The sequence below is a fragment of the Embiotoca jacksoni genome, unplaced genomic scaffold, assembly GCF_022577435.1.
Source record: "Embiotoca jacksoni isolate LCO1_2020_lvr unplaced genomic scaffold, fEmbJac1.0.p SCAF_11, whole genome shotgun sequence".
Classification (NCBI taxonomy): Eukaryota; Metazoa; Chordata; class Actinopteri; family Embiotocidae; genus Embiotoca; species Embiotoca jacksoni.
In genome coordinates, this window is record NW_027185241.1 from 16264644 (window position 1) to 16288573 (window position 23930).

Here is a 23930-nt window from a genome sequence, read left to right on the forward strand (position 1 = left end):
GTGTTTCGGCCCCAGATCCTGCCCTCTTTAGTCCTCTTTCTGTCTTTCTCCAGCCAACCAAATAATCTACCAATCGACTGATCCTGCAAACGCACGCATGCATGTACAGTACACCCACACACTCTGTCTCCCTCTGTCTCGCCAGTAAACACACACACACACACACACACACACACACACACACACGCACGCATGCAGGCAGATACCCGCCACTCAGCCTCCTCCCGAATGCACATGGGCATAAATCAAAGTGTTCCAGTTACTATCGACTTTTACCAACAGCGTGAAGTGCACGTATTTGTTTTATTTTTTTATTATTGCGAAATAATAAATATACAATTTATCTCTATTTCATTCCACAACAGTGTAACCAGACATTGTAATATCTTCTAGTAGCAGAAATGTGCATGCTTGCATTCCACTGTGCAGGTGCACACATCACCTCACAAAATGTCGTCAATACCACGCGCTCTCATGTAAAGTGCCTGCCGTGTTACATGCGAATGGAAACGTCCGCCAATGCGAATTTAGTTTAATCGGCATGAGATGTGTGCAGAGTCCTGATTTATTCAGCGAAGGTCACAGATTACGATGTAACCCCGTTAACAAAGAGTTACAAGTCCACTGTCATCTACGAGAGCTCCACGCAGTGTGTGAGCCTTTTCAACTTAAATACGCTGTTCAACCAAAGGTGACAATTTTGTCACTGCAATGCCACGTTAGTCGAAACACTTGGAGACAGTGGATCGAATTTTGAGGACTTTGTGTCAAATCACATCTACAGCCACACTGCGAGGCTGTATTTTGCCACACAGCTGTAATTTACAGTCCTAGTTTAGCCTTTCTTTAGCATGCTAACGTGCGCTATCTAACATGAACTTCAGGATTTGGGTATTTTACTGGTTTTGCTGATACTGAATTTATTCATCAAATTGAGGTCAAATCAGACCCAAAGTTCCTAGAATATTTATTAGTTCTGGGGTTTTAAATCCACCCAGTCATTATTCATTCCATTAATTGGGACCATAAATATCTGTAAAATTGTATGGGAATCAAAGCATTACTTGTTGTGAGGTTTGAATCTGGACTTCAGCAGTAAACTGATAGATGGTCTTTGCCATTCCTAAATCTACGTTGCTAAAAATATATATAATATCAAATTGCAGCTTTTCTAAGTCGGTTGAAGGTGGATGTGATGAGGCTCCGCTCTGATTAGAAACTCTGACGAATCATTTGAGACAACTGCTGAAATCTATGGGATGTAAGCGAACTGGTAAAGTTTTGTTGTAACTTCACTTTACGACTGCTAACATGGCTATATTCTAACATTAATATTAGTGGAGTTCTCATCTTGAAAAACTGTCTTTCATGTGCTCAAAAAGCATTTAAAACCTCTCTCTATTAACTCAGACTCTGTAAGTGTTAAAAATAGGCTGTTAAACGTGCTGTGAAGCTGCTTCAGGTTTTCAGAGCGTTCCTCAGCTCCAACATTACTGCCCCATTTCTGACCCTCCTACTGCCTTCATTTATACTGATAGTGATACAAAAACAAAACAAAAAAAAATGGCAGGGGGAAAAGAAAACTGAAAATGCCTGTGGCCAGTGAGAGAGTGAGTGAATTGAAAAGAATGACCCCTGGAGGGTCAAGTTATTTAACCCCTAAGTACTCCAGAGCTGATGCAAGGCTTCCCAGTTACACCACAAAAGATGTCCTACAATCCTGGAAATGTACAGTTGTACACAACCCAGGTCCTCTTATACTATGGACTGCTTTATCTGACTAACTCAAACAGTTTAGCCATACAAAATCCACAACCTCACTGATAGCTGTTTCTTTGGGTCACTTGGAGAGCTCATGTCTTTAGCTGTTTAATGAGAAAGTAAGGCCCACATTCCCTGTCCTCCTTTTCTTTATCTGAAAGGAGCTGGCAGTGATGAGGCACCACTTTGCCAGTAAGACATTGTTGTAAAACCATGACACCTGATCCCAGCTTTCAGCATCATCCAGCCCCTCTGTACTAATTAAATGTTTTGCCAAAAATCTCTGCTCTCCATTTCACAGTAGGTGAACATGAAGCCTTCACATGGTTCTCAAAAAAGAGAGCTGATGTGGTTGAAGAGCGCCGGGCACACCGAGCAATGCGCTGATGCAATAAAAGCTGCTAATGTGATTGGTAGCTGGTGAAATCAGCTCATTTTTCCTTCAGCAGAACCACATCCTTCCAAAATGCATGCGATGAACGAGCGGACGCAGGTTTGGAAACGGAGTAAAGTCAGCTTCCAAATGAATGTGATTCCAAATTAGCGGCCGATGGGAGGCTAAATTTGATCCCTTTTCCTTAAAGGATCTGAGAAAAAAAAGAAAGATACATTTTACGGGTGTGTTTCCCCCCTCCCCCGCCACCTCAACCTCTCTGTTGCCTTCAAATTAAATAAGACCTCAGTGGCTCCTCTACAGAACATGGTAATTAGCCCTCTTCACCAGAAAATAAAAAGAGGGGGTCCCTTTTGGGGGTCAAACCAGAAGCACCATTCAGCATGCACACTGTCATTTATCACCGAAAGAGGTTGCTTCCAAGAAAAGTGGATGAAAGGCTGATGGGCTTCCCTACTGGGTTGCTCGGGCCCTGCTGGGCTGCCTGGATACTGAAAATCACAGTCATGGCTGAGAGGAGGATTTAGCCACTTGGGGATAGAGGAGTTCAACCACATCATCAACTCCACGTTTTATTCAATTGCTCCCAGGAAGAGAGGATTTACAGCCATAAGTTCACATTTTCTACTGCGAACAGGAAGCCATGGGCCATAAAAGAAGAGGCCCCGTATTGCCATTAACCCTGATAAAGTATGAATAAATCAAAATCTCTTTTGGGAGAGATTACTTAAAGTGTTCCAAGATGAAAATATATTTGACACGCCAAGCAAGAGGAAAAAAAACATCTTTTGGTTATAATATCCCAATTTGAGTCAGAATAAACAAGTTTATTTTAGCGCCATCTGAGTGTAATTCATTATTCATTTGTCTTGTCGGTGATTCGCTGCATTGAAAACAAGCCCCCCCTCTTCCTTACAGGTTATGACAGCGTCAGAGAGCGGGGACGCTGTCTGCTGGCTGTCAGAGACAGAGAGGCGACGGTAATAGGCTGTGATCTCTCACCCTGCTTCTTCAGCCTGTTTGTAAGTGCTGTGTACAAGGCTTATTTGGGGTGTAGCATCTGCCAGACTCAGGGAAACCAGAAACCTTTAAAACACAGAGTCTTTATCCAGAAGAACCTCATCAGCAAAGGGGGGGGGGGGGGGCAGACAGAGAGGAGAACTTTTGACCCTAACCTGACTGTCAGATGAAGAGACATCCTGTTCCATGTTAACATAAATACCTACAACTATTAACTTGAACCTGCACTTTCGAACTGTCTCTATTGCTCTGTGAGATAACCTTATGACCAATCTGTATCGGCACCATGATGTTCTAACTATGTTGATTTTACATGAAATTAAAACTTTCTAACACAATTAATAACATAAATGTTTCATTCATTGTGTGTCAATTCGAATGTTGATGTGTGCTAAAGAAAATTTTAATAGAAGAAAACAAATCGAATTTTTAGAGCGTTCAGACACCCAATGTTATATGACATAGGGCACACAAATGACGAAGACAACGATCTCAAGGACAACGCATGGAGCCGCGTCGCCGAACAACCAGGCTGTCAGGACAGTGAGTAGTTGATGGTTTTTTCGGATGTACTAAAACACGGCAGGTTTGACATAACGTACTAAAATATCTTCTTTTATCGAGTGAGGAGGAGCGGGACAAGATCTTCATCACTGGATGATGTTGAATCAATCATTTTTCTGAAGAATGAGCTGGCGGGAATCTATTCAAACCCTTTAATGAACAACTGTCTCAAATCTGCATCGCTGCCGGTATGAATATACATCTGAGGGGTTTGAGTATTTCACATTTTTGTGCCGTTCGTTCCTCACGCTCCCGGTGTGTAAAGGCCTTTACTACAATGTTTACACTAAGAGAGTTACCTCTTTAATATCTTTGATAGCACTGGACTACTACAAAATAATACTCATAAGATACTACTAATAATAGTGCTATTCATGACCATACGGTATGCGTTCACAAATTACATGGCATTTCCATTTTGATCCTTATTATGGTCATGCTTGACAACCTCCAATTTAAGGCGCATGTGTTTCCCAGTGGTCATGGGAAAACAGTTTAAGATGTGCCAGTGCTTGCCTCGTGTTAAGGAGCAGGTGTGAGACTCTCTCCTGTGTATTGTTGGAGGGTCTTTATATGGGGGGGCTGCAGAGGGATGTCGTCATTCATGCTAGTAACTAACGAGTCCCTCAGGTCCAGACTGCAACCAGCAGTGTAGCAGACTTACAGCATTACCATGACAAAGGTCTGTGGTCGGATGCTGTATGATAAAGGCATGGCAGAGATGAAAAAAAAAAAGAAAGAAAAAGACACCCCCTTATTTCACACACTCACACTGGGGGTCAGAGTAAAGCTCTACAAAGTGCTCTAGCTTTCACAACGTGATAAGACATGCCTGTGCATCTTTCACGTTAGTCCCCAGGGAAACAGGCGTCTTTAAAACAAAATGTGACTGTTAAACTATTTAGATAATCTCCTGTTGAAAAATGTTGCGACAAAACTCTGATCGTGATCACAAAGTGTCATATTTTGTTTCTTGGCCCTTTTAATCAGTTAATGGTTCAAACATTCAGTCAGGACAACGAAACGCACTCACCTCAATGGACCATATAACTAAATCAGAACCAAAACTTAATCTTAGTCAAACAATAAAAAACATCAAACACTTGTGATCTCTGGACTCACCCTTCACTGAGAATATTCACATTCATTAGAACCTCTCCATCAGTGCTGCACCTCAGAGTTGTGTCATGTTGATGTTGTGTGCGAGAATGGTCTTCAGTTGCTGCACAATATGAACCCCAATGAAAATGATCTGAAATCATGCTTTAAATGCCAATTAGCACTAAAATCCCGTGGGACAACCCCACAACTTATTGCTCCCTTGTACCATCCGACAAAGTAGCGCTGCTAATCAGACATTTCAGTTCCATTTAAATTAAAGCAAGACTATATAACTTACACAACAACACATCCCTACACTCTAATAAAAAGTTCAATTTGTAAACCACAAACCACACCCTTACTCAGTTTGACACACATCAGGAGTTCTGCTGATACAGCCTTACTTGGCCTGGTATGAAGTGTTTTTTTTGGGGACTATATTTTGCTCAGTTTAGTAAACCTTCCATAAATCTTGCTGTAGCATATGACTGATGCGTCTTTAACTTGTGTTACAGTTAAACTGCATTCATCATTTTCCTGTCATTCTAATTGAAACTTTTAACCCAGTGACACAATGACTGGCTTTAGCTGTGACATCCATGTATAAATATTGGTATAAATAGTTGTATGACAAAACCTAGTTGTGTTCAATAAATGCCGACATGGTCAGATCTGAGCGCTCTTACCATAAAGATCCTGTTTTTCTTTTTATTTCTGCCCCCCCTCGCCTCTTCCTCCCATCTGAGTCTGATGTCTTTTCACTGTGTTCATTCATGTGTGCAGAGGGCCTCCAGTGCCAAGCGCTCCTCCAGCCTGGCTGTCCAGACCAGGCACAATGGAGCCTGATTCCCTCGCCCCTCCGTCCCCCTGTGGCCTAAAGAAGTCTCCCTGCAGGAGTGGAGGAGGACCACCTCAGTGTCCGTCTGAGGATTTCAGAAACCTCCACGCTCCTTTTCCTCATTGTCATGATCTTCAAAGTGTCAGTTTACTGACTGGCATGAGTCATTGGTTCAGTTTTCTCTTGATATCTTTGCTCTTTTACCTACAAATTCAATTCTGACCGACAGACATAGTTTTCAGGCTCAAGTATACTGTTGTTAAAGTGAGGTAAAATCAATTCGATCATTTGAAAAGTTGGCTGCTGAAAAACGGGATGAATGGAGAGGTTAAAATTACAGGAGGTCGTATGGCAGAAACTACATGGAAGTACATCATACTATGTGACAAAACAACATACATTAATAAAACAATTAAAAAAATACTCTACGTTTGTAATCATATCCACAGATGCAGCAATTCAATGAGTTACAACAAAGCAAATTCAAGATATTTAGCAGCTTGTTTCTTTATTCATGTGGAGTAGAGCCCCAACAATGCTGGATTTTGAAGTCCGATACTTATATTAGGTAGTAAAAAAAAAAATAATAAAAAAAAATCAAATATTGATATTTTGGCCCATATTTTTTCTTACCTTTTTATGTTGCTACCCAATTCAGTTACTTTGTCTTTAGTGCAAATGAAAAATGCAAGCAGGCTAATTTACTAAAACAACATGACCTTGGTAAATTTATACCTGTTAACATCAGCTTTGTCATAGTGAGCATTTTATCATTGCTGGCGTTGGCACGTAGCTCACAGCCCTACAATAGTAAATGAAAGTGCAGCCTTACAGAGCAGCAAGCATGGAACAAGTCAGGAACGAGTCTTCTTGTTGACTGATAATAACACAGTCTTTTTGCATTGTTTCTTGGTGTTTACAACATGTGGGCCCACACACGTATTTGGAAAACTACTGGAGGAGACACACAGGAGGAGACGAAGAGCAAGAGGGAACCACAGGTATAACAGATGGATTTTCCTCATGTTGACATGCTTGGCAGGATGCCCACAGACACTAGTTTGGTACCAGGGGGTTAGATTAATGCAAATAAAGTCATGAAAAATAGAATTAAAAAAAAACCTTGAACTGAACTGTTGAATGTCTGATTATATTCAATAACCTGAAATTTGAGAGTGAAAAAAAAAAAACCAGTTGAAAATCTGATGAAACACAGGTAAAGGTGCTTTTCTGACCACTTGAACATGATGTATGGTGAAACAAAGCAGGCAGGGGAGACAACAGCAGGCAGGCAGACAGACAGTAAACCGAACTGACCCTGGGGTCCAGAGGAGGAAGCCTCATCTCCATGCTCGTGAGCCACTGTCTCAGTGCTCGGATTTGACTCCTGAACTCACACTGCCACTGGCTCATGTCCTCCATATCCCTCCTGAAACAGAGGAGAGCAACACAAAATGAAACGTTATATTGGTCACATTTTACAGTCAAATAATATTGTAAACATTCTCTATAGTCAGGGAAATGGAAGACGTTACTTAAAAAGACAGTACAAGTAAATCATGGTGAATGTATGTCATCAATCAAATTCCTTTAATAATCATGAGGTTACAGTACACTGGTGTTTGTCAAAAAGCACCTCACCAATACCTTGGTGTTATTTCCACTACGATGATTAATTACTGCTCTGTCAGGAAGTAGGTCATTTGGAGAATAGATAATAGCACAGACATGATTTGCTCTACAACAGGATGAGCCCTTCAAGAATTATTATTCTTATCAAAGGAATACAACCAGGGCTGCTCGGCCGAAAACATGATCAAACTATCTCATTAGAGAGGCATCTGTTCTCTACGTCTGCTGGGCTGGAACCTGGTTCTTTTTCTTTCACTGTGTTTCAATTATGTGATTTATACTGTCTGCTTACTACACAGTTCAGAGCTCTGTCTTTGCACTGATGGTGAATGCAGACGCACCGGTCTGCGAAGCTGATACAAATGACCAACTGTCGTCACAGGCTGGGTGTTTTGTTTAATCTCACTGTTGGTGGCCACATTCAATCAAGCAAGCATTCATTCCTTTGGACTATTGATTTTTTTCAAATTTTCTCACTTGTATATGTGATAAAGCAGAGTATTTCATTTGTACAATGTTACCATGTGTGGATTTAGTTATGAATTGTGGCACTCGTTTACAGTAGCATACCCATATCTCTGATCCTGTGATGAAGGTGTTGGAGATCCAAACAAAGCACTTCCTTTATCCTACAAGAAAGCAGTTGAAAAATACAGAGAATAATCCTTTTTCCACCTGCTGGAGCTCATACTGTTCCTTCAACAACTCATCACCGTACAGTATACAGTATATTATGACGTGTTTTTACTGTTCTCTGTGCTCTTACCTCCCTGCCATCAGCTTCAGACGCAGGGAGAGCTGGGAGGGAAGGGGTTGCATCAGAGTAGTCAAGGGAGCTGAGTGAAGAATTCAGGGAGGTGAATGCCCCGTTGCTTCTGGTGGCAGAATCCTCCATCAAACCCAGTGGCTAATGTTGGCACAGAGCAAAATATGTATGCATGCAGTATGGTGTAAATCCACATCCATACAGATGGCTTGAAGATACTGTTCGGGGTCTTTTTTTACATCTCAGTCAGAAGATAAATTCCAGGGTAAAACTGAAAACGTCATTTTATAAGAATTTTATAAGACAAATTGTAGTTCAAAAATAAGACTATTATGATTCTAGTTATGACCTCACTAATATGGCAGATGCCTTGCACATTACATACACGTAGAGGGATGATCAATTGTAGAGCAGGTGCTGGACCAAGTAGCTGTTTCACCTGAAATAACTTTCTTCCTTGAAGATAAGAGTGTAAGTCGGTCTAACATTGCCCTCATGTGGTCAACGACTGCTTTTTCTAGTGGAACATTTCATATCGCCAGTAAGCTGCGAGCTTCAGTTGACAGTATTATATCAACGGAGAATCAGTGCAGTTGTTTCAAGTCTTAAACCCACTGGGTATCATTTTCATTAAATAAAATTCACTTTCTGCGCAGTGGTTCTACTGGTAGTATTACTGTACCAGGGTGAAATGCACAAAACAACAATATACTTCCATGACTCTTTATACATATGCTGTTCATCCAATGTAACTTGTGATTTGTGCCACCCTAAAATGTCTTCATGTGCATGGGTAGTGATGAATGACAAGAGTGCCTCTTCAGAGCATATTTATTTACAACATAGTGTTATGTTCACATACAACAACAGTCCTCACTGTATCATTCAAAGCAATATCTGCCCAATAAGCAAAACCAACCAGTTAGTTTGTGATTTGATATACTGCTAAAATTTAAATCAGCGCACTTCCATCTGAAGTTGTTTTTATTTTTCACAAAATATCCTTTGAAAAGTTAGTAAAACATGCAAGACAAATTAATATCAAAAACATGATGAAAACAAATTGAAAAGATTTACAGAGGTAAAACACTTTAGAGAAGCAAAACAGAAAATCTTTGATGTGGAAAAAATAACTATGAGCAAAATAAAGCTTTGAGCTATTTTTCAGTTTGCAAAAGAAATCTGTGGCAAAATGCCACCTGTTCGTTTGATATAATACATACATTCATGCAACGTGGTGCTGCATCAAATAGGTCAATTCTCCACATTTCTCCTGTAGGCCCTTTGGTTGAACTGAATTTTCTGTCAGATAATCAAAAAAATGTACTCAGTGGACTCGCTAACTGAAGATGTGCTGTTGTATTAGTACAGTTAAACTCAATTCAAATTAAATGTACAAGCAGAGGTGTGTATTATCTGTGAGTGTTCTCAAAAAAATATCACAGTATGACAACCTAAATGTCACTATTAGCATTCATGTAATAAACACATGAAAAAGGTCATGAATGAGGAGTGTTCCCAGAAAGGCATCCCAAGATGGTGGTGACTCAGCCTCAGCTTTCTTCGAGTGTGATGTGCAATGGAAGAAAGGACATACTCAATGGCAGATCTAGAAATGAAAGGAAATGACTTTGAAATAAAACCAAAATGAATCAAACCATGAAGTAAGGAACAAAAAAATAAAAAACAGAAATGAAATGAAATTAAATTGTACGAGAAATCTAGATGAAACTTTGCTTCAGTTTTGGGCAAATGAAATAGAAATGACAAAGTTTTCTAGAACAGTTGCACACCATACCTGTGTTACTGCGTGAGGATGACAAGGACCCACAAATCCATCAAAGGTGAGAGGATCGCATGCTCCGGCCAACTGAGTATGTGTGCTCCGATGTTGGGTTGTGAGGGACTGAGGCAGCTGTGAGAAACAAGAGGATGACAAAAAAAAACAAAAAAAAAACAGCAGCAATGAGAGTTTTGAACAGAAGTATTTCTATCAGTGATATGCTACCATGGCAGTGTGCGGTATAGGGAGAACAATGGCATTAATCTAGGCTCTGAGACCAGATCAAATCAACTAAAGAAAACAGACAAAACAAAGAAAAGAAAAATGTATAAATTAAATGATAATTCAACTTACAAGAATCAAAATAACAGGAGGCAGGTCTGTGAGGGAGAAGGATCGAGTCTGACATCATCTTGGGATTTACTGGGAACACTTGGTTGACGGTGAATATGAGCAATCCAAAATTTGTAGTGTGTAAAACATTGCTGCAATTAACTTAAAATATGCAAACGTCCACTGAATATAAATGACATGAGCACAAAGTAATGTCAAACTGGTTTCAGAACAGTCTGCAAAGTGTGGGTCTGGCACTTCTTTTCAGTGTTGCATTCTTGTAGTGTCTCAGGTGTATTCTGTGCTGCAGTTTACTGGGTACAGTCTAGTTACCCAGGCAACATATAACATAAAAAAAACTTTAACACGTACTCTATACAAACATCCTGAAATTTTGAAGGCATCTATATATTTTAGTTAAAAACATTAACTATGTGGACATTCGGTATCTCACTACTTGTACTGTCGAAAAAGATAAAAAATAGACAAATATTCTTAAATTTCAAAGGAAAAAAGGAATACTGGAAAAATATTTCTTTTTGACATAGATACACTATATATTAGTTTCAGAAAGCAAAGTATACATCTTTTTTAACGGGTGTAAAATGAAAACTATAAAGTCACTTAAAAAACTGCAGAAATGTCATGCTCTGCTTGAAAAATATAAACTGATTCTGTGATCAGTACTAAAAGAAAATATAATCTAGCGATGCTTGGTTATGTCTCGATATGAGGCACATGTTCAGACAGATGTTATATATGAAAAAAAAATCAATAGCCTAGGCAATTTTTGTTTTGACGACATGCAGGGAAGAATAAATAAATGATATTTTCTTTGTTAGTGTAACTAGTTTTTCCTGTTAGAAATGCAACTATAAAATGCATTAGTATTGTTGTTTATTAGGAACAGAACTAGCTGATCAGAATCTGCGGCCGTAGCTTGAAGAAGATGTGAAGGAGGTGGATGAGAAGTTCATGCTGAAGCCAGAGCCAGCGTCGATGCTGCCTCTCCTGGAGCCTGATCGGGATCCGGTCCTTGAGCCAGTTCGAGAGCCATATGCAGATCCAGGGCCACTGGCGTTGTAGGGACTGTAGAGGCCTTTGCTCGACTGTGAGGAGGCCTCCAGCAGCCTGAGGCTAGATCCTTCCTCCACCATGCTTCTGTCCATGGCATCTTTGAAGGAGATTTTCAGTTTGGTTTTTGGACATGTCAGATATTTAGAATAAGCACTGACATCTCTCAGCTTCTGGGCCGTGCGGGCGTCGATCGTGCCCTTCTTGATGGACTCATCTAGTGTCACTCTGCCCTCCACTTCAGGCTCAATAAGTCCACCAGTCAGATATTGAACCTCAAGGAATCGCTGGCCAGCCTCGTAATACAACCAGCCCTTCTTCAGGGCCTGGGAGGCAGACATCTTTACTTTAGTTCTGGGATCTTCAAATCCATTGAATGCTTTTTGAGCCAGGTTCAGGCGATCGACCATGACTTTATCCACCAGGCCTTTTTCTGTGGCGTCAGTGACTGAGAATCTTTCTCCACTTGTGGGGTCAATGATTCCTCCTGTGCAGGCTTGTGCCTCCAGCAACCTTTGGCCTGTGATGTTGTCTACTAGATTTCTGTGAATTGCCTCAGTGATAGACACCTTCTCCAATGTGTCTATGTCCAATATTCCGGCTACAGGGCCAGTGTCCTCTGTTGGGTCATTCCATATGACTGCAGGTGTTTTAATGGAGGGTATGGGGCTCATTGGGGAGGAGTACGTGGAACCAGTGGTGGAACCAAAAGAGGACGAGCGTGAACGGAAGCCTCCCATGTTTCCAGAAAGCATGTCAGCAAACTCTGTGATGGACAGGTTTCCAGCTCTGTAAGAATCAAGAGCGTTCTGGTCAATTAGACCACGTGAAATAGCGTCATCAACATCGTACTGTCTCCCAGACCTCCTGTCAATGATAAGGGATTTAACAGTACCATCAGAGGAAGTCATTGTGATCTCTTCCCATTCACATTCCTGCTCGGCAAGCTCCAGGTAGGTTTGGTGGTCAATGAGTCCCTTCCTGTAGGCCTCATACACAGTCATTTCTTTGCCTGTCTCTGGGTCTACGATTACAACTCTGCGTTTACGAACTGAGGATTTGGAGGAGGTCTTCCTTTCACGCTTCTTTTCTTTCAGTAGCAGGAGCACCAGGCCACTGTCAGGATCAGTGATGCACCTCTCCATCAGCTGGAGGTAGGTCAGGTTTTCCTCAGTGTTGGGATCAAAGAAGCCTTTGGTGTCATCAGATGGATCTGTCAGGATCTCGTTCATTTCCTCGTCAAAGAGGCCGCGTTTGTAGGCCACCTCAACTGGCAGACGATGACTTTCCTCTGGATCGATGATTCCACCAGTGGCAATCTGGGCTTCCAGGAGACGGATACCATGATCTTTCAGAATGAGCCCCTTTTTCATGGCCTGGAACAGGGAGATTGTCTTGCCTGAATAAGGATCTCTATATCCTGTCACTGCACGCTCGGCAGAGAGAAGCTTGTCTTTGAATTCTGGGCCCACAATTCCCATCTTTACTGATTCGTGGACAGTCAGTTTGAGGTTTTTGATTGGATCAATGACGTACCCTGTCGCCGCCTGGGCCTCAAGGAGTTCAAATGCAGTGCCTGGCCTAATCATGTTCTTTTTCATGGCCTGGTAAATAGATAGACGTTCCTTTGAGGACTCCAAAAATACACCAGCAATACAGCTTGTGCCCTCAAGGTACCTTGATACCCTACTGCTAACCTCCTCCACTGTAATAAGGCCTTCATTCAGTTCTAAGACAGTCTGCTGGTCAATAATTTGGGAGCGGATGAGCTCCTCCATTGTGATCTGTTTTCTCAGACCCTTGAATGTCAGCCTCTTGTCTCCCAGGGAGAGGAGGCGCAAACCACCATCCACCTTGCACCTCTTGAGCAGCTGTGCATATGACAGTTTCTCATCAGTGACAGGGTCAACGAATCCCTTAACATCATCAGTCAATTTCTCGTTGGTTTCCTTGTTGATATAGCCTCTTTGCATGGCAATGTCTGCTGGCAGATGGAACTGGAATTCAGGATCAATAATACCACCACTGGCCGTTTGTGCCTCTAACATTTTCAGAGCATAATCCTCTGGAACCAGATCCTTTTTCATGGCCTGGAAGAGAGATATGACTTTCCCACTGTAGGGATCCTTGTATCCTGTGACAGCTCTTTCAGCTGAGAGAAGTTTATCATGGATCTCAGGGCCGACAACACCCTTACGAACAGCTTCATCGACAGTGAGTGTCTCATGCTTCACAGGATCAACAATGAATCCTGTCGCAGCTTGTGCTTCGAGGAGGCTGAGGCCGATTTCTGGTTTAATAAAACCTCTCTTTATTGCTTGGTATATGCTTATCTTGGAGCTGGAGTCTGTCGTGACCCCAGCAACACAGCCTGTGCCATAGAGATACTGTTTCACACTGGTCAACTCCATTATGTCACGGATATCCCTCTTGCCCTGTTTGAGAAGGTTGTACATCTCCAAGTCAATGATGCGGGCATTGTAAAGCTCCTCAATAGTTATCCTTCTCCTTATAGTCTGACATGACAGTGGGCTATCATTTCTGACGATTTCTCTTTGCTCCATGATCTCAATGATAATGATGATCATCCGCTCTTTAGTGATTTTACCAGAGCGATATTCATCCATGAGCCTTTGTCTCTCCTGCTCTGGAATCAGATTTGAGTTCATGACATCCCAGAGGTTCATTGGTTTGTCAGCCAGACCCTCAATTGGGATGTTAATTTGGCTGGTGGTCAGATCGCTCTGGGTTTGTTCCTCAGTGTAGAGGTATGTCTTCTCCACAACAGTTGGAGACTGAGGTTTGGAGAGTGGGAGGATGAACAGGCCTGTTTCAGCATCTCTTTGACATTTGTCCTTCAGCTGTTTGTAGGTTACATTCTCATCAGTTTCTGGGTCTGAGAAAGCCTTGTTACCATCAGATGGCTCAGATAGGGTATTGGAAATTTCTTTACTGAAGATATTCTTCTGATATGCAACATCAGTGGGGACACGGTGGCTGTTTACAGGGTCAATGATTCCTCCACTGACCATCTGTGCTTCTAACAGGGGCATGGCATGCTCTTTCAGGATGAGATCTTTTTGCATTGCTTCGAAGAGAGATATTTTGCAGCCTGTGAATGGATCTTTATAGCCAGTGACAGCTTTTTCTGCAGAGAGGAGTTTTTCATGTAGCTCTGGACCAACGAGGCCTGACTTCACTGCCTCATCTACTGACAGGCATTGGTTCCTCACTGGATCTACCATGAACCCAGTTGCAGCCTGCGCCTCAAGAAGTGAGAGACCAGTGTTGTGTCGGAGGAGCTTTTTCTTCATCGCTTGATAAATGCTTATTTTCTCTTTTGTTGGTTCCAGGTAGATGCCAGCAACGCTATCAGAGCCCTGAAGGTATTTCTTGACATTGGGATTCTCACTGACTTTTTTAGGTGTTGTTTTGCTTTGTTGAAGGAGGTCAAAGGTTGGTTTGTCAATGATTTTGGAATCGTACAGGGAAGCTGCTGGGACAGGAGCTCTGAGTCCTTTGAAGCTCGACTGTTCTCGTTTCTTGGTTTCTTTCTCTTCTGTGATTGTGATAAAGATCTTTATTATCTTTTCAATAGTAACCTTTCCTGACCTAAACTGTCTGAGCAGGTCAAGTCTCTGGTCCTCAGTGAGATAATCAGAGTTGAGGATTTCCCAGAGGGTCATCTTCTTGCCCTTAAATGGTCCAGAGTCAAGCTCCACAGTTGCCTGAGTCATAGCCTCTTTTGTCTGAGCTTCTGTGTATTTTTGCTCCTCCTTAGCATTGATTGCTTCATCAGAAAGAGGCAGGAGCCGGAGACCAGTTTTCTTGTCAGTGACACATTGTTTGAAGAGCTGTGAGTATGTGACATTTTCTTTTGCATTGGGGTCAAAGAAGCATTTTGTTTCATCAGTGGGGCTGCTCAGAGCCTGTTTCATTTCATCATCGAAATAATTTCTCTTGCAAGCCACATCATGGGGAATACGATGGCTTTTTACTGGGTCAATGATGCCACCGGTGGTCATTTGGGCATCAAGCAGTCGGATTCCTTGCTCTTTAGGTATGAGATCTTTCTTCATTGCCTGGAACAGCGACACAGTCTTTCCAGTGTAAGGATCTTTGTAACCTGTTACAGCTCTCTCAGAAGACAGGAGCTTCTCGTGCAGCTCAGGACCAACAACACCTGCTTTGACAGCTTCATCAACAGTGTATTTCTGATTATGAACAGGGTCAACCATGTAGCCTGTTCCTGCTTGGGCATCAAGCATAGCCAAGGCAGGCCCGGGCCTCATCATGTCCTTCTTCATGGCTTGATAGAAGGACATCGTCTCCTTGGATGAGTCAATGACTACACCGGCAATGCCGTTTGTACCCTTCAGTGCTTTCTTGACAGGCTCTGTTTCAGACACCTCTTTGACTGTCACATTGCCCTTGTGCAATTTGTTGTAAAGATCTTTGTCAATGATTTTAGATTCGAGGAGCTCAGTCGCAGGGACAGGTGCTCTCAGACCATCAAAGGTAATTTCCTTCTTCTTCTCTCTCTCCTCAGCCACAGTAATCACAATCCTAATGATCTTTTCGATTGTGATTTTGCCTGTCTTGTACTGACGGAGAAGGTCCTTCTTCTGGTCTTCAGTGAAGTACTCGGAGTTGATTATCTCCCAAATGGTGATAGTCTTTCCCTTGAATCTACCAAATGGCACAGACACGGTTGTTTTGCTGAAGACATCCTTGGTCTCTTCCTCTGTGTATATACTAGAGCACTGAGCAGCTTTGTCTGTGATTGGCAAGAGTAGCAGACTGCTCTCAGGGTCAGTGGTGCATCTTGCCATTAGCTCAGAATATGTCAAAGGTTCCTGAGTGCTGGGGTCAAAGTATCCCTTTGTGTCGTCTGAAGGTTTCTCCATAATCTTATTCATTTCTGCATCATACTGACCCTGTTTATAAGCTGTTTCATTGGGTACACGGTGACTGTTGATAGGGTCAATGATGCCACCAGTTGCAAGCTGAGCCTCAAGGACTCTGATGGCATGATCATGTTCCAACAGACCCTTCTTCATGGCTTCAAACACAGAGATCTTTCCACCAGTGTATGGATCTTTGTAGCCAACAACAGCCCTCTCAGCTGAAAGCATTTTGTTGTGAAGTTCAGGTCCAATCACGCCTTCCTTGACAGCCTCATTAACAGAAAGTGTGTGGTTCTTAATGGGGTCTAGGATGTAACCTGTGGCGGCCTGTGCTTCAAGCAGGATCATGGCAGTTCCGGGGGTAATCTTCTTCTCTTTTGATGCTTGATAAATTGACATCTTTTGATTAGATGGTGTCAAAACACCAGCAATGGGGTTCTTTCCTTTAAGAATTATTTTTAGATTTTCAGTCTGACCAAGCTCTTGAACAGTGGTTTTGCCATTTTTGAGCTTGTCAAAGTCTTTCTTGGGTAAAAGACCAATGTCATGGAGCCTGCTTGCAGGTACCTTTTCGCGGATGCCATCGAAAGACAATGGGTCTGGTCTCTTGTCCACACCATCTACAAGGTCACCAGCATTTTGGCCATTGTAAACTTTCTTTGTTGTCTCAACCATTGTTACATGGACAAGCTCTTTGTTTGAGACTGTTTCTCTTGGGTGCTGGTCTTTCTGGGCATCCTCAAGCTGCTGTAGCTTCTCGCGCAATTTCTGGTTCTCATCTGCGAGAATCTTTTCCTGCTCTAGTCTCTTCTTCTCCAGGTCCTGCATTTCTTTTTGCTTATTAAGCATCTCTTTCTCAGCCTCTTTCTGTTTACTGAGTGCTGCATCCATGGTATCCTGGAGTTTCTTCTTCTCCTGTTCCATCTGCTGTCTCTGGCGTTCCTGTTCATCTTTGAGAGCTTTGGCCTTTTTCACTTCCTCTTCAAACTGGCTCTCCAGCCTCTTTTTCTCATCTTCAATTAGCTTCTCCTTCTTTAACAGCATCTCTTTTTCTGTCAGGAATGTCTGCTGGAGCATTATCTTCTCATGCTCAATTTGTTTCTGCTGTGCATCAGCCATCTGATTGAAAAAAATAGAAAACACAAGTTACAACAGGTGTATTAGCTGGGGGAACTATCAAACTCTCTTTCATTCAAATAGTTTATCGTATTTATAATTTTTTTAATAAACACCTTTTGTACAATGCACTCTGCTTATGCAAATTATAAATGCTAAACTAATCATTAAATTATGTTCTAATATATATGTGCTTTTCTATAGGGCGTTTTTATTGATTGTGCAGTATTTTTTCAGGTAACTATTATTATTTTTTTAAACTTTGTTTTACACGATTCTGGATAAATCATTCTTGCATCAAATGCAATTTTTGTTTAGCCCATAAAACCATGTCTATGACATTTCCCAACTAACAGTTATACAATAAGAAATACAATTGAGTATAACAATTTGTCACAAGACAGATTATTGCATAAACTCAAATTCATCTGTGACATACATTTTGTTGTGAATTTGTCCTGCATAAAATCATTTGGACATACCATTGCCTGACATTGTTACTGTCTTGGGATTAATATTCCTTCCTGACTTGTGTGTGTGTGTAACACACAGTGTGTAATGATACAACCATTTCAACTTTCACTATAAAACAAATTACCAAAAAATACTCCAGATGATTTACTACTTGGAGTGCAACGTGTACCCTTACAAAATGTATCTGCAATAAAAGTTAAACGATCCTAAAATAATAAAGTAGATTCCTATTTCTCCTTGGGGAATTTCTTATAAAGAAGTCATAGTGACCTGAATATAGGACTCAAAACAATTGTTAACGCTATGGCAATTTGCCTTGAAGCAATATAGTCCAGTTAAGGGAAGTCATTGACATGCTCGTTCTGGTTTATGAAGAATTAAATGTGACAGTTAAAATTGTAAAAAAAATCTGAGGGCTTTTATAAACTAATGATGCAATCATAGGATATCATGCTGATTGTAGTAGTAACACAGCTAATCATTCTGTGCTGCCAACTATAGTGCTGTTTGCCACAATGCTATTTTCTTGGCTCTCACTTATTTGGTTAATGCATTTTTACCTCTGGCAAGGAGTTAATGTTTTCACTGCGGTTTGTTTGTTTGTCTGTTTGTCAGCAGAATTACAAAAAAACTATTGGCCCGATTTCCATGAAATTTGGTAGAAGGGTGTAGCACGGGCCAAGAAAAAAATACATGAAATCTTGGACGGATCTGAATCATGGGGGTTTGGGTCCAGAGATGATTTTTTTCTCTTTCATTAATGTTGGGAGCCATTCATCTTAAAATGCAATAGACATTAGTAAAGTTCAATCGTGACCAAACAGGCAATTATAAAATTACAATGACTCCATATCACAGTCCACATTCATGGGTTCATGGACTTGCTCAAACTTAATACAAAAAGTTGTTATGGCGCACGCAGGGACAGAGAACTGGAACCACTTCCACAGCTGAAAACAACAGCTTTAACCAGGTTGACGTATATTTTGACATAATTCAAATAGTTTTAGAAATATATCCAGACATATATTGTGGTTACAGTTGCAGATATTGTCTAAAATAGAAGAGTGAACTATTGGCAGACTATTGGCCGAGGTCTGCGGTCTCCAAGCAGCCTTGTAGTTATTTACTTATTTATTTTTTTAGGTGCTGAATACGTATTTGGTGCGTACTGTTAGGTGGCACTATTTTTCTGTCATGCGTTAAACACTCAAAGGTCTTACAACATGTAATCGATAATGATTTTCTAAAATTCTAAATGGCAAAGAAAACTATTTAGAAAGACAAATCTGGTTTGCATGGAATGAAAGGATGGAACTTGTCGAAACGGTAAAGGGATACGCCACTGTTTGTTTTATGACTATAACTCTGTATTCTACTCTTGAGAAGAATCATCATACCAACGGTGCTCCTAATTCAGTATGAGGTGGATTGCCCGTATGGTAATGACATTGACGCATCACAGACCATTGCAATTCTCTAGTCTAGCATTCGGGCAGATGGATAAACCTCGGGGCAGGGGTTGAGAATGAAGCTAACATGAGCTTGATGACAAGGAAGTGGGGTTGCTGCATGTCTTTTATGTCTATTAAGTCAACTGGTGCACACCAATACACGTCATGGTCTTTTAATGTGTTGGGCTCACAGTATAAGTTGGCTCTGTCACATTTCAGCCAAAAGTCTTAGCATTTACTGTTGACTGTGTGTTTGTGCTTGCTGGATTAATATAAACACATATCTTGCAAGGGTGGAGACACGTTTGGTGGATGTTTGCATCTAGTACTCACAATGAACACTGGGTACTACAACAAATCGGAGGTTGACGATAGATGAAAAGGTTTTTCTCAGCCACTAATGTTTTTTTTTTTTATCATGTAAATACAAGTTCTGGATTTGGCTACCATCAATTAGGATACAGTGGAAGGGTCCTTTAAATTGAGACCAGTTCAAAATTTTGTTAGAAGTTCGAGTAAATCTTTGAGTGTCTGTCTCTCAAACTGCTACCACACACTAAAGTTAAAACTTTTTAACAAAATTCCTGATGGAAAATAATTTAAGCACTTGCACTTTATATGAATAAATAATATTGTGAAAAAAATATTTTCGAGCCAGAGTTTTGACCCTAAAAGAAATATGAAGCATGTCTTCAAAATGGGGAAACATTCCGGGATATGAGGGGGCATTCAGGATGTGATCTGCATGAGCAAAGTGCACTGTAAAAAAATTAAAATCATATCTAAAATCAAAAACATGGTTTCATGATTAGTATAATAAGAGAAAAGTAAAGAGGAAATCTCAAGAAGGAAGTGTGTTAGTCTTTAGATAGAGTTAACAATGACATAAGCTGCTCGGTTATGCCATTTTTGACACAATACCTCTTTAGACTTATTTTGAAGTTCGTCAGCGTCCTGTTTCAGTCTAGCCTTCTCGTTCTCTAGGTCTGCGATAGCTTTGCGTAAATCGTCAGCCTCTTTGTTGGTACTTTGTCTCTGGACTTCCAGTCTTTCTACGACAGTCATTTTTTCTTTGGTGGCAATTTCAGTCTCATGAAGACGGGCAGCGATTTTATCAGCTTGTTTCTTGAACTTTTTAGCCTCTTCTTCAGCTTTGGCCTGGGCTTCACTGAGCTGAGACACCTGAAGTTTGAGTTTTTCGGCTTCAGCGATGATCACCAGCTGCCTTTTCCTCTCTGCTTCGAGTGACTTCTGGTATTCCTCAGTTTCCTCCTCCAGACGCTGCTGCATAAGTTGTTTGTCCTCCAGCAGTCTTTGTGCCTGTTCCTGAGCCAAGTCTTTCTGCCTTTGGAGCATCTCTGCCTCAGCTCTGAATCTAGAGGCTTCTTGTATGGCCTGCATTTTTTCTTTGAGCATTTTATCTGCAAGCGCTCGTTGCTGACTGAGGTCGTCTTCTGCAATCTGTCTCAGGCGTGCAGCCTCTTGGGCTTCTACACTAAGTCTAGCAGCGCCCTCTGCCAGCTTCTTCATATTCTCAGCCTCTTCAGCAAGGAATTTTTGTGTGTTGTCTTTGTCTTTCTTGATGAGGCGCTGGTTTTCCTCTTCAATTCTGAGTTTCAGTTTGAGCATTTCCTCCATCTGAACCTTGACTTTGAACAGTTCCTCCTCCACCTGGGCCCTTTGGTTGACGGCATCGTCAACCTCGTCCTTCAGGCGCTGCAGCTCATCATCGAGGAGAGATTTCTGTTTATCGGTTTCATCGAGCTTAAGCTTGACCTTCGTGAGCTCCTGCTCCACTTGAAACTTCTGTTTTAATGTTTGCTCTGCCAGTTTTTTGTGTTTTACCATGTCATTATCAGCTTGTTGCTTTTGCTTGAGTGCTGCAGCTTCTGCTTGTGCTCGTTTAGCAGCTTCAAATTCAGCCTCCTTCCTCAACCTCTCGGCATCTTCCTGCGCTTTAGCTTGGTTTGCAGCTTCTTGCTCAGCAGCTGCCCTTTGTCGCTCTGCTTCCTCTGCTTGTTGACGGAAAAGAGCTGCCTCCCTCTCTGCCTTCTCCTTGGCAGCTTCTGCCTCTTTGGCGAGCTTCTTGGCTTTCTCATACTCCGCCTTAAGCTTCTTCTGCACGATGCCATCCTCCTTCTGTTGAGCAAGGACACTTTGGACTTGATGTTCAGCTGCGTTGCATTTCAAGGCTGCTTGTTGGGCTGCGACAATCTGTTTCTCTGCTTCTTTGTCGGCCTCATCTTTCTGCTTTCTGGCTTCTTCTGCTTTCTTTTTCAGACGTTCAAGCTCTTCTTGGGCTGCCTTGCGCTGTCTGGCTGCCTCTTCCTCTGCAGCAGTAATCTTCTTGACCTTGTCCTCTGCATCCCTCCTCCTCTTTTCCTCCTCGAGGGACAGCTTCCTTAGTTTCTCGGCCTCCTCCTCTGCTCTGAGCTTGCTTTGCTGAGTTTCCTCAGCGATGTTTTTCAGTTTATTCAGTTCGAGCTCCAGATCCAGTTTTCCAGATGAAGCCTTTTCGAAGTTGAGCTTAAGAATTCTGATTTCTTCTTCGACAACGCGCCTCTGTTTGAGTGTGTCATCCACGATTGCCTTTTGTCTTTCCATTTCGACTTCGGATGATTTTTTGAGCAGAACGATCTTTTCCTCAATATCTTGCTTGTGCTGGTTGGCCTGGTCTTCGAGAGCTTTCCTCTGGTAGGATTCATCCTCGGCTTGCCGCCGGAGTCTCTCGTTTTCTGCCTCCTTCTCTTTCAGGGCAATTTCGGCCTCTGTTTTTAAACGAGTGGCCTCGCTGATTGCAGCCAGCTTGTCTTTGAGAATCCTCTCAGCCTCGGCTCTCTGACGAGCTGCTTCTTCCTCAGCGACTTGCCTCTGATGCTTGGCCTCCTCTGCGATGGCTCTAAGCTTGCTTGCTTCGTCAGCCAGATCCCTCATCTTGGCAGCCTCTGCCTCGAGAAGTTGTTTGCTCTTCTCTGTGTTGGACATGGTCTCTTTTTCTGCCTTCGACTTCAGCTGAATGAGAATATCCATTTCACTCCGGACTTTGGCCAGCTCATCTTCCAGCTGTTTCCGCTGTTGCTGAGCTGCAGCGACTTCATTCTTCAGGCGGTAAAGTTCATCTTCAAGAAGGGATCTCTGTTGTTCTGCATTGTCAAAATCTGCCCTAAGGCGAATGAGCTCCTGTTCAGCAGTGAATTTCTGCTGAGCTGTCATCTCAGCTACCTTCCTCTGCCTATCAAGCTCTTTCTCGGCCATATCCTTCTGCTTAAGGGCTGAATCCTCGGCCTTGGCTCTCTTTTTAGCCTCACGCTCGGCCTCCTCTTTTTGTTTCTCAGCGTCTTCTTGAGCCAGGCTCTTTTTGTGAGCTTCTTCTTCTGCCTGGAGTCTTAGACGAAGAGCCTCGTTGGCTTTCTGCCTCCATTTTTCAAGCTCTTTCTCCGCCTCTTCTTTGGCATTTTCTGCATCCTCCTGTTGTTTCTGGAGCCGTGTGGCTTCTTGCTGCAGCTGAAGGACAGCGCCATGCTCTTGCTTGAGTGATGCCTCCAACTTTGAGGTCTTTTCCACAAAAGAGATGTGTTTGCTCTGGAGCTCAGCGGCGGCACTCTTCTGAGCTGCCTGATGAGCAACCTGGATTTGTCTTTCCTTTTCGATCTCCGCTTGCTTCACTTGCCTTTCAGCCTCCTCTGCCTGCATCCTGAGGTTTTCAAGGTCTTCCAGAGCTTTTTGTTTTTGCTTTGCAGCTTCCTTCTCTGCCTCAGATTTGCGTTTAAGTTCGTCCTCAGCCAAACGCTTTTTCTGGGTCTCTTCATTCACCTGTTTACGGAGCTTCTCGGCCTCTTCTTGGGCGGCCTTTCTGAGTTTCTCAGCTTCAGATGCTCGATCGCGGAGCTGCTGGAGCTCTGATTCCGCTGTAGACTTTTGTCTTACTGTTGTCTCAAGTTGGATCCTAACGAGACGGATTTCCTCTTCGATCTTGACCCGGCTTTGAAGAGCGTCGTCCACCTGTTGACTTTTGTCTTTGATCTGCTGCTCTGAGAGGTTTTTCAGCTCATGCAGTTCCAGCTGGACGTTGTGCTTTTGTTTTTCTGCATCAACAGCAGCAGTTTCTCTCCTGCTTACTTCTTCCTGCATTCTGAGCTTCAGCTCTTTAGCCTCTTTCTCAGCTTTGGCAATGGCCTTTGCGTGACCTTCAGCTAACTGCTTCTGTTTGTCTAACTCAGCCTGCATCTCCGCCATTTTTTTCTGTTCTTCCGCTTTGAGTTTCTTTGCAACTTTCTGCATTAGTGGAAGCAAATGGTAAAGAAAGGATTATAATCAAGCATGACAGGTTAAAGGTAACTATACATTAACCAGCTCAAAACAGTGTGGATTAAAATTGGAATTACCATAGCAATTAACATTGGAATTACTATGGTAACTGCAGCCAAAACACACTCGAGTAGGAGCAACTTAATGTAATGTATTACCTAATCTTTGTTAATGTTAAAATTAGCTCAAAGATCAATCACTAGATGCAAATTAGACGCACATTCATCAAAGTGATGTTAAATTCACAATGCAATTAAAATAACTCATGACAAGACAATTCAGGCAAAACGGAAGAGGAGGATGTATTGATTAATGTATGGAAACAAAATATCACTTCACAACACAGCAGGAAAATCATATGGCATGCAACTGTAGCTGGAGCACTGACTTTGTAAAACTGCATTG

General features: G+C 42.1%; 1 protein-coding gene across 11 annotated transcripts in view; it reads right to left on the reverse strand.

Annotated features, from left to right (window-relative positions):
• Positions 1 to 8889: 8889 nt before the first annotated feature.
• plecb (plectin b) overlaps positions 8890 to 23930 on the reverse strand; it is a 137030-nt gene continuing 121989 nt past the window's right edge. For all 11 annotated transcript variants that reach the window (XM_069143361.1, XM_069143360.1, XM_069143362.1 and 8 more), the window contains 4 exons: positions 20139 to 23492; positions 10214 to 17292; positions 9875 to 9991; positions 8890 to 9685 (listed from right to left, as the gene is read on the reverse strand). In XM_069143361.1, the coding sequence (XP_068999462.1) occupies positions 11113 to 17292; positions 20139 to 23492 (9534 nt within the window). In that variant the 3' untranslated portion in view covers positions 8890 to 9685; positions 9875 to 9991; positions 10214 to 11112. The remainder of the gene's footprint in view (positions 9686 to 9874; positions 9992 to 10213; positions 17293 to 20138; positions 23493 to 23930) is intronic.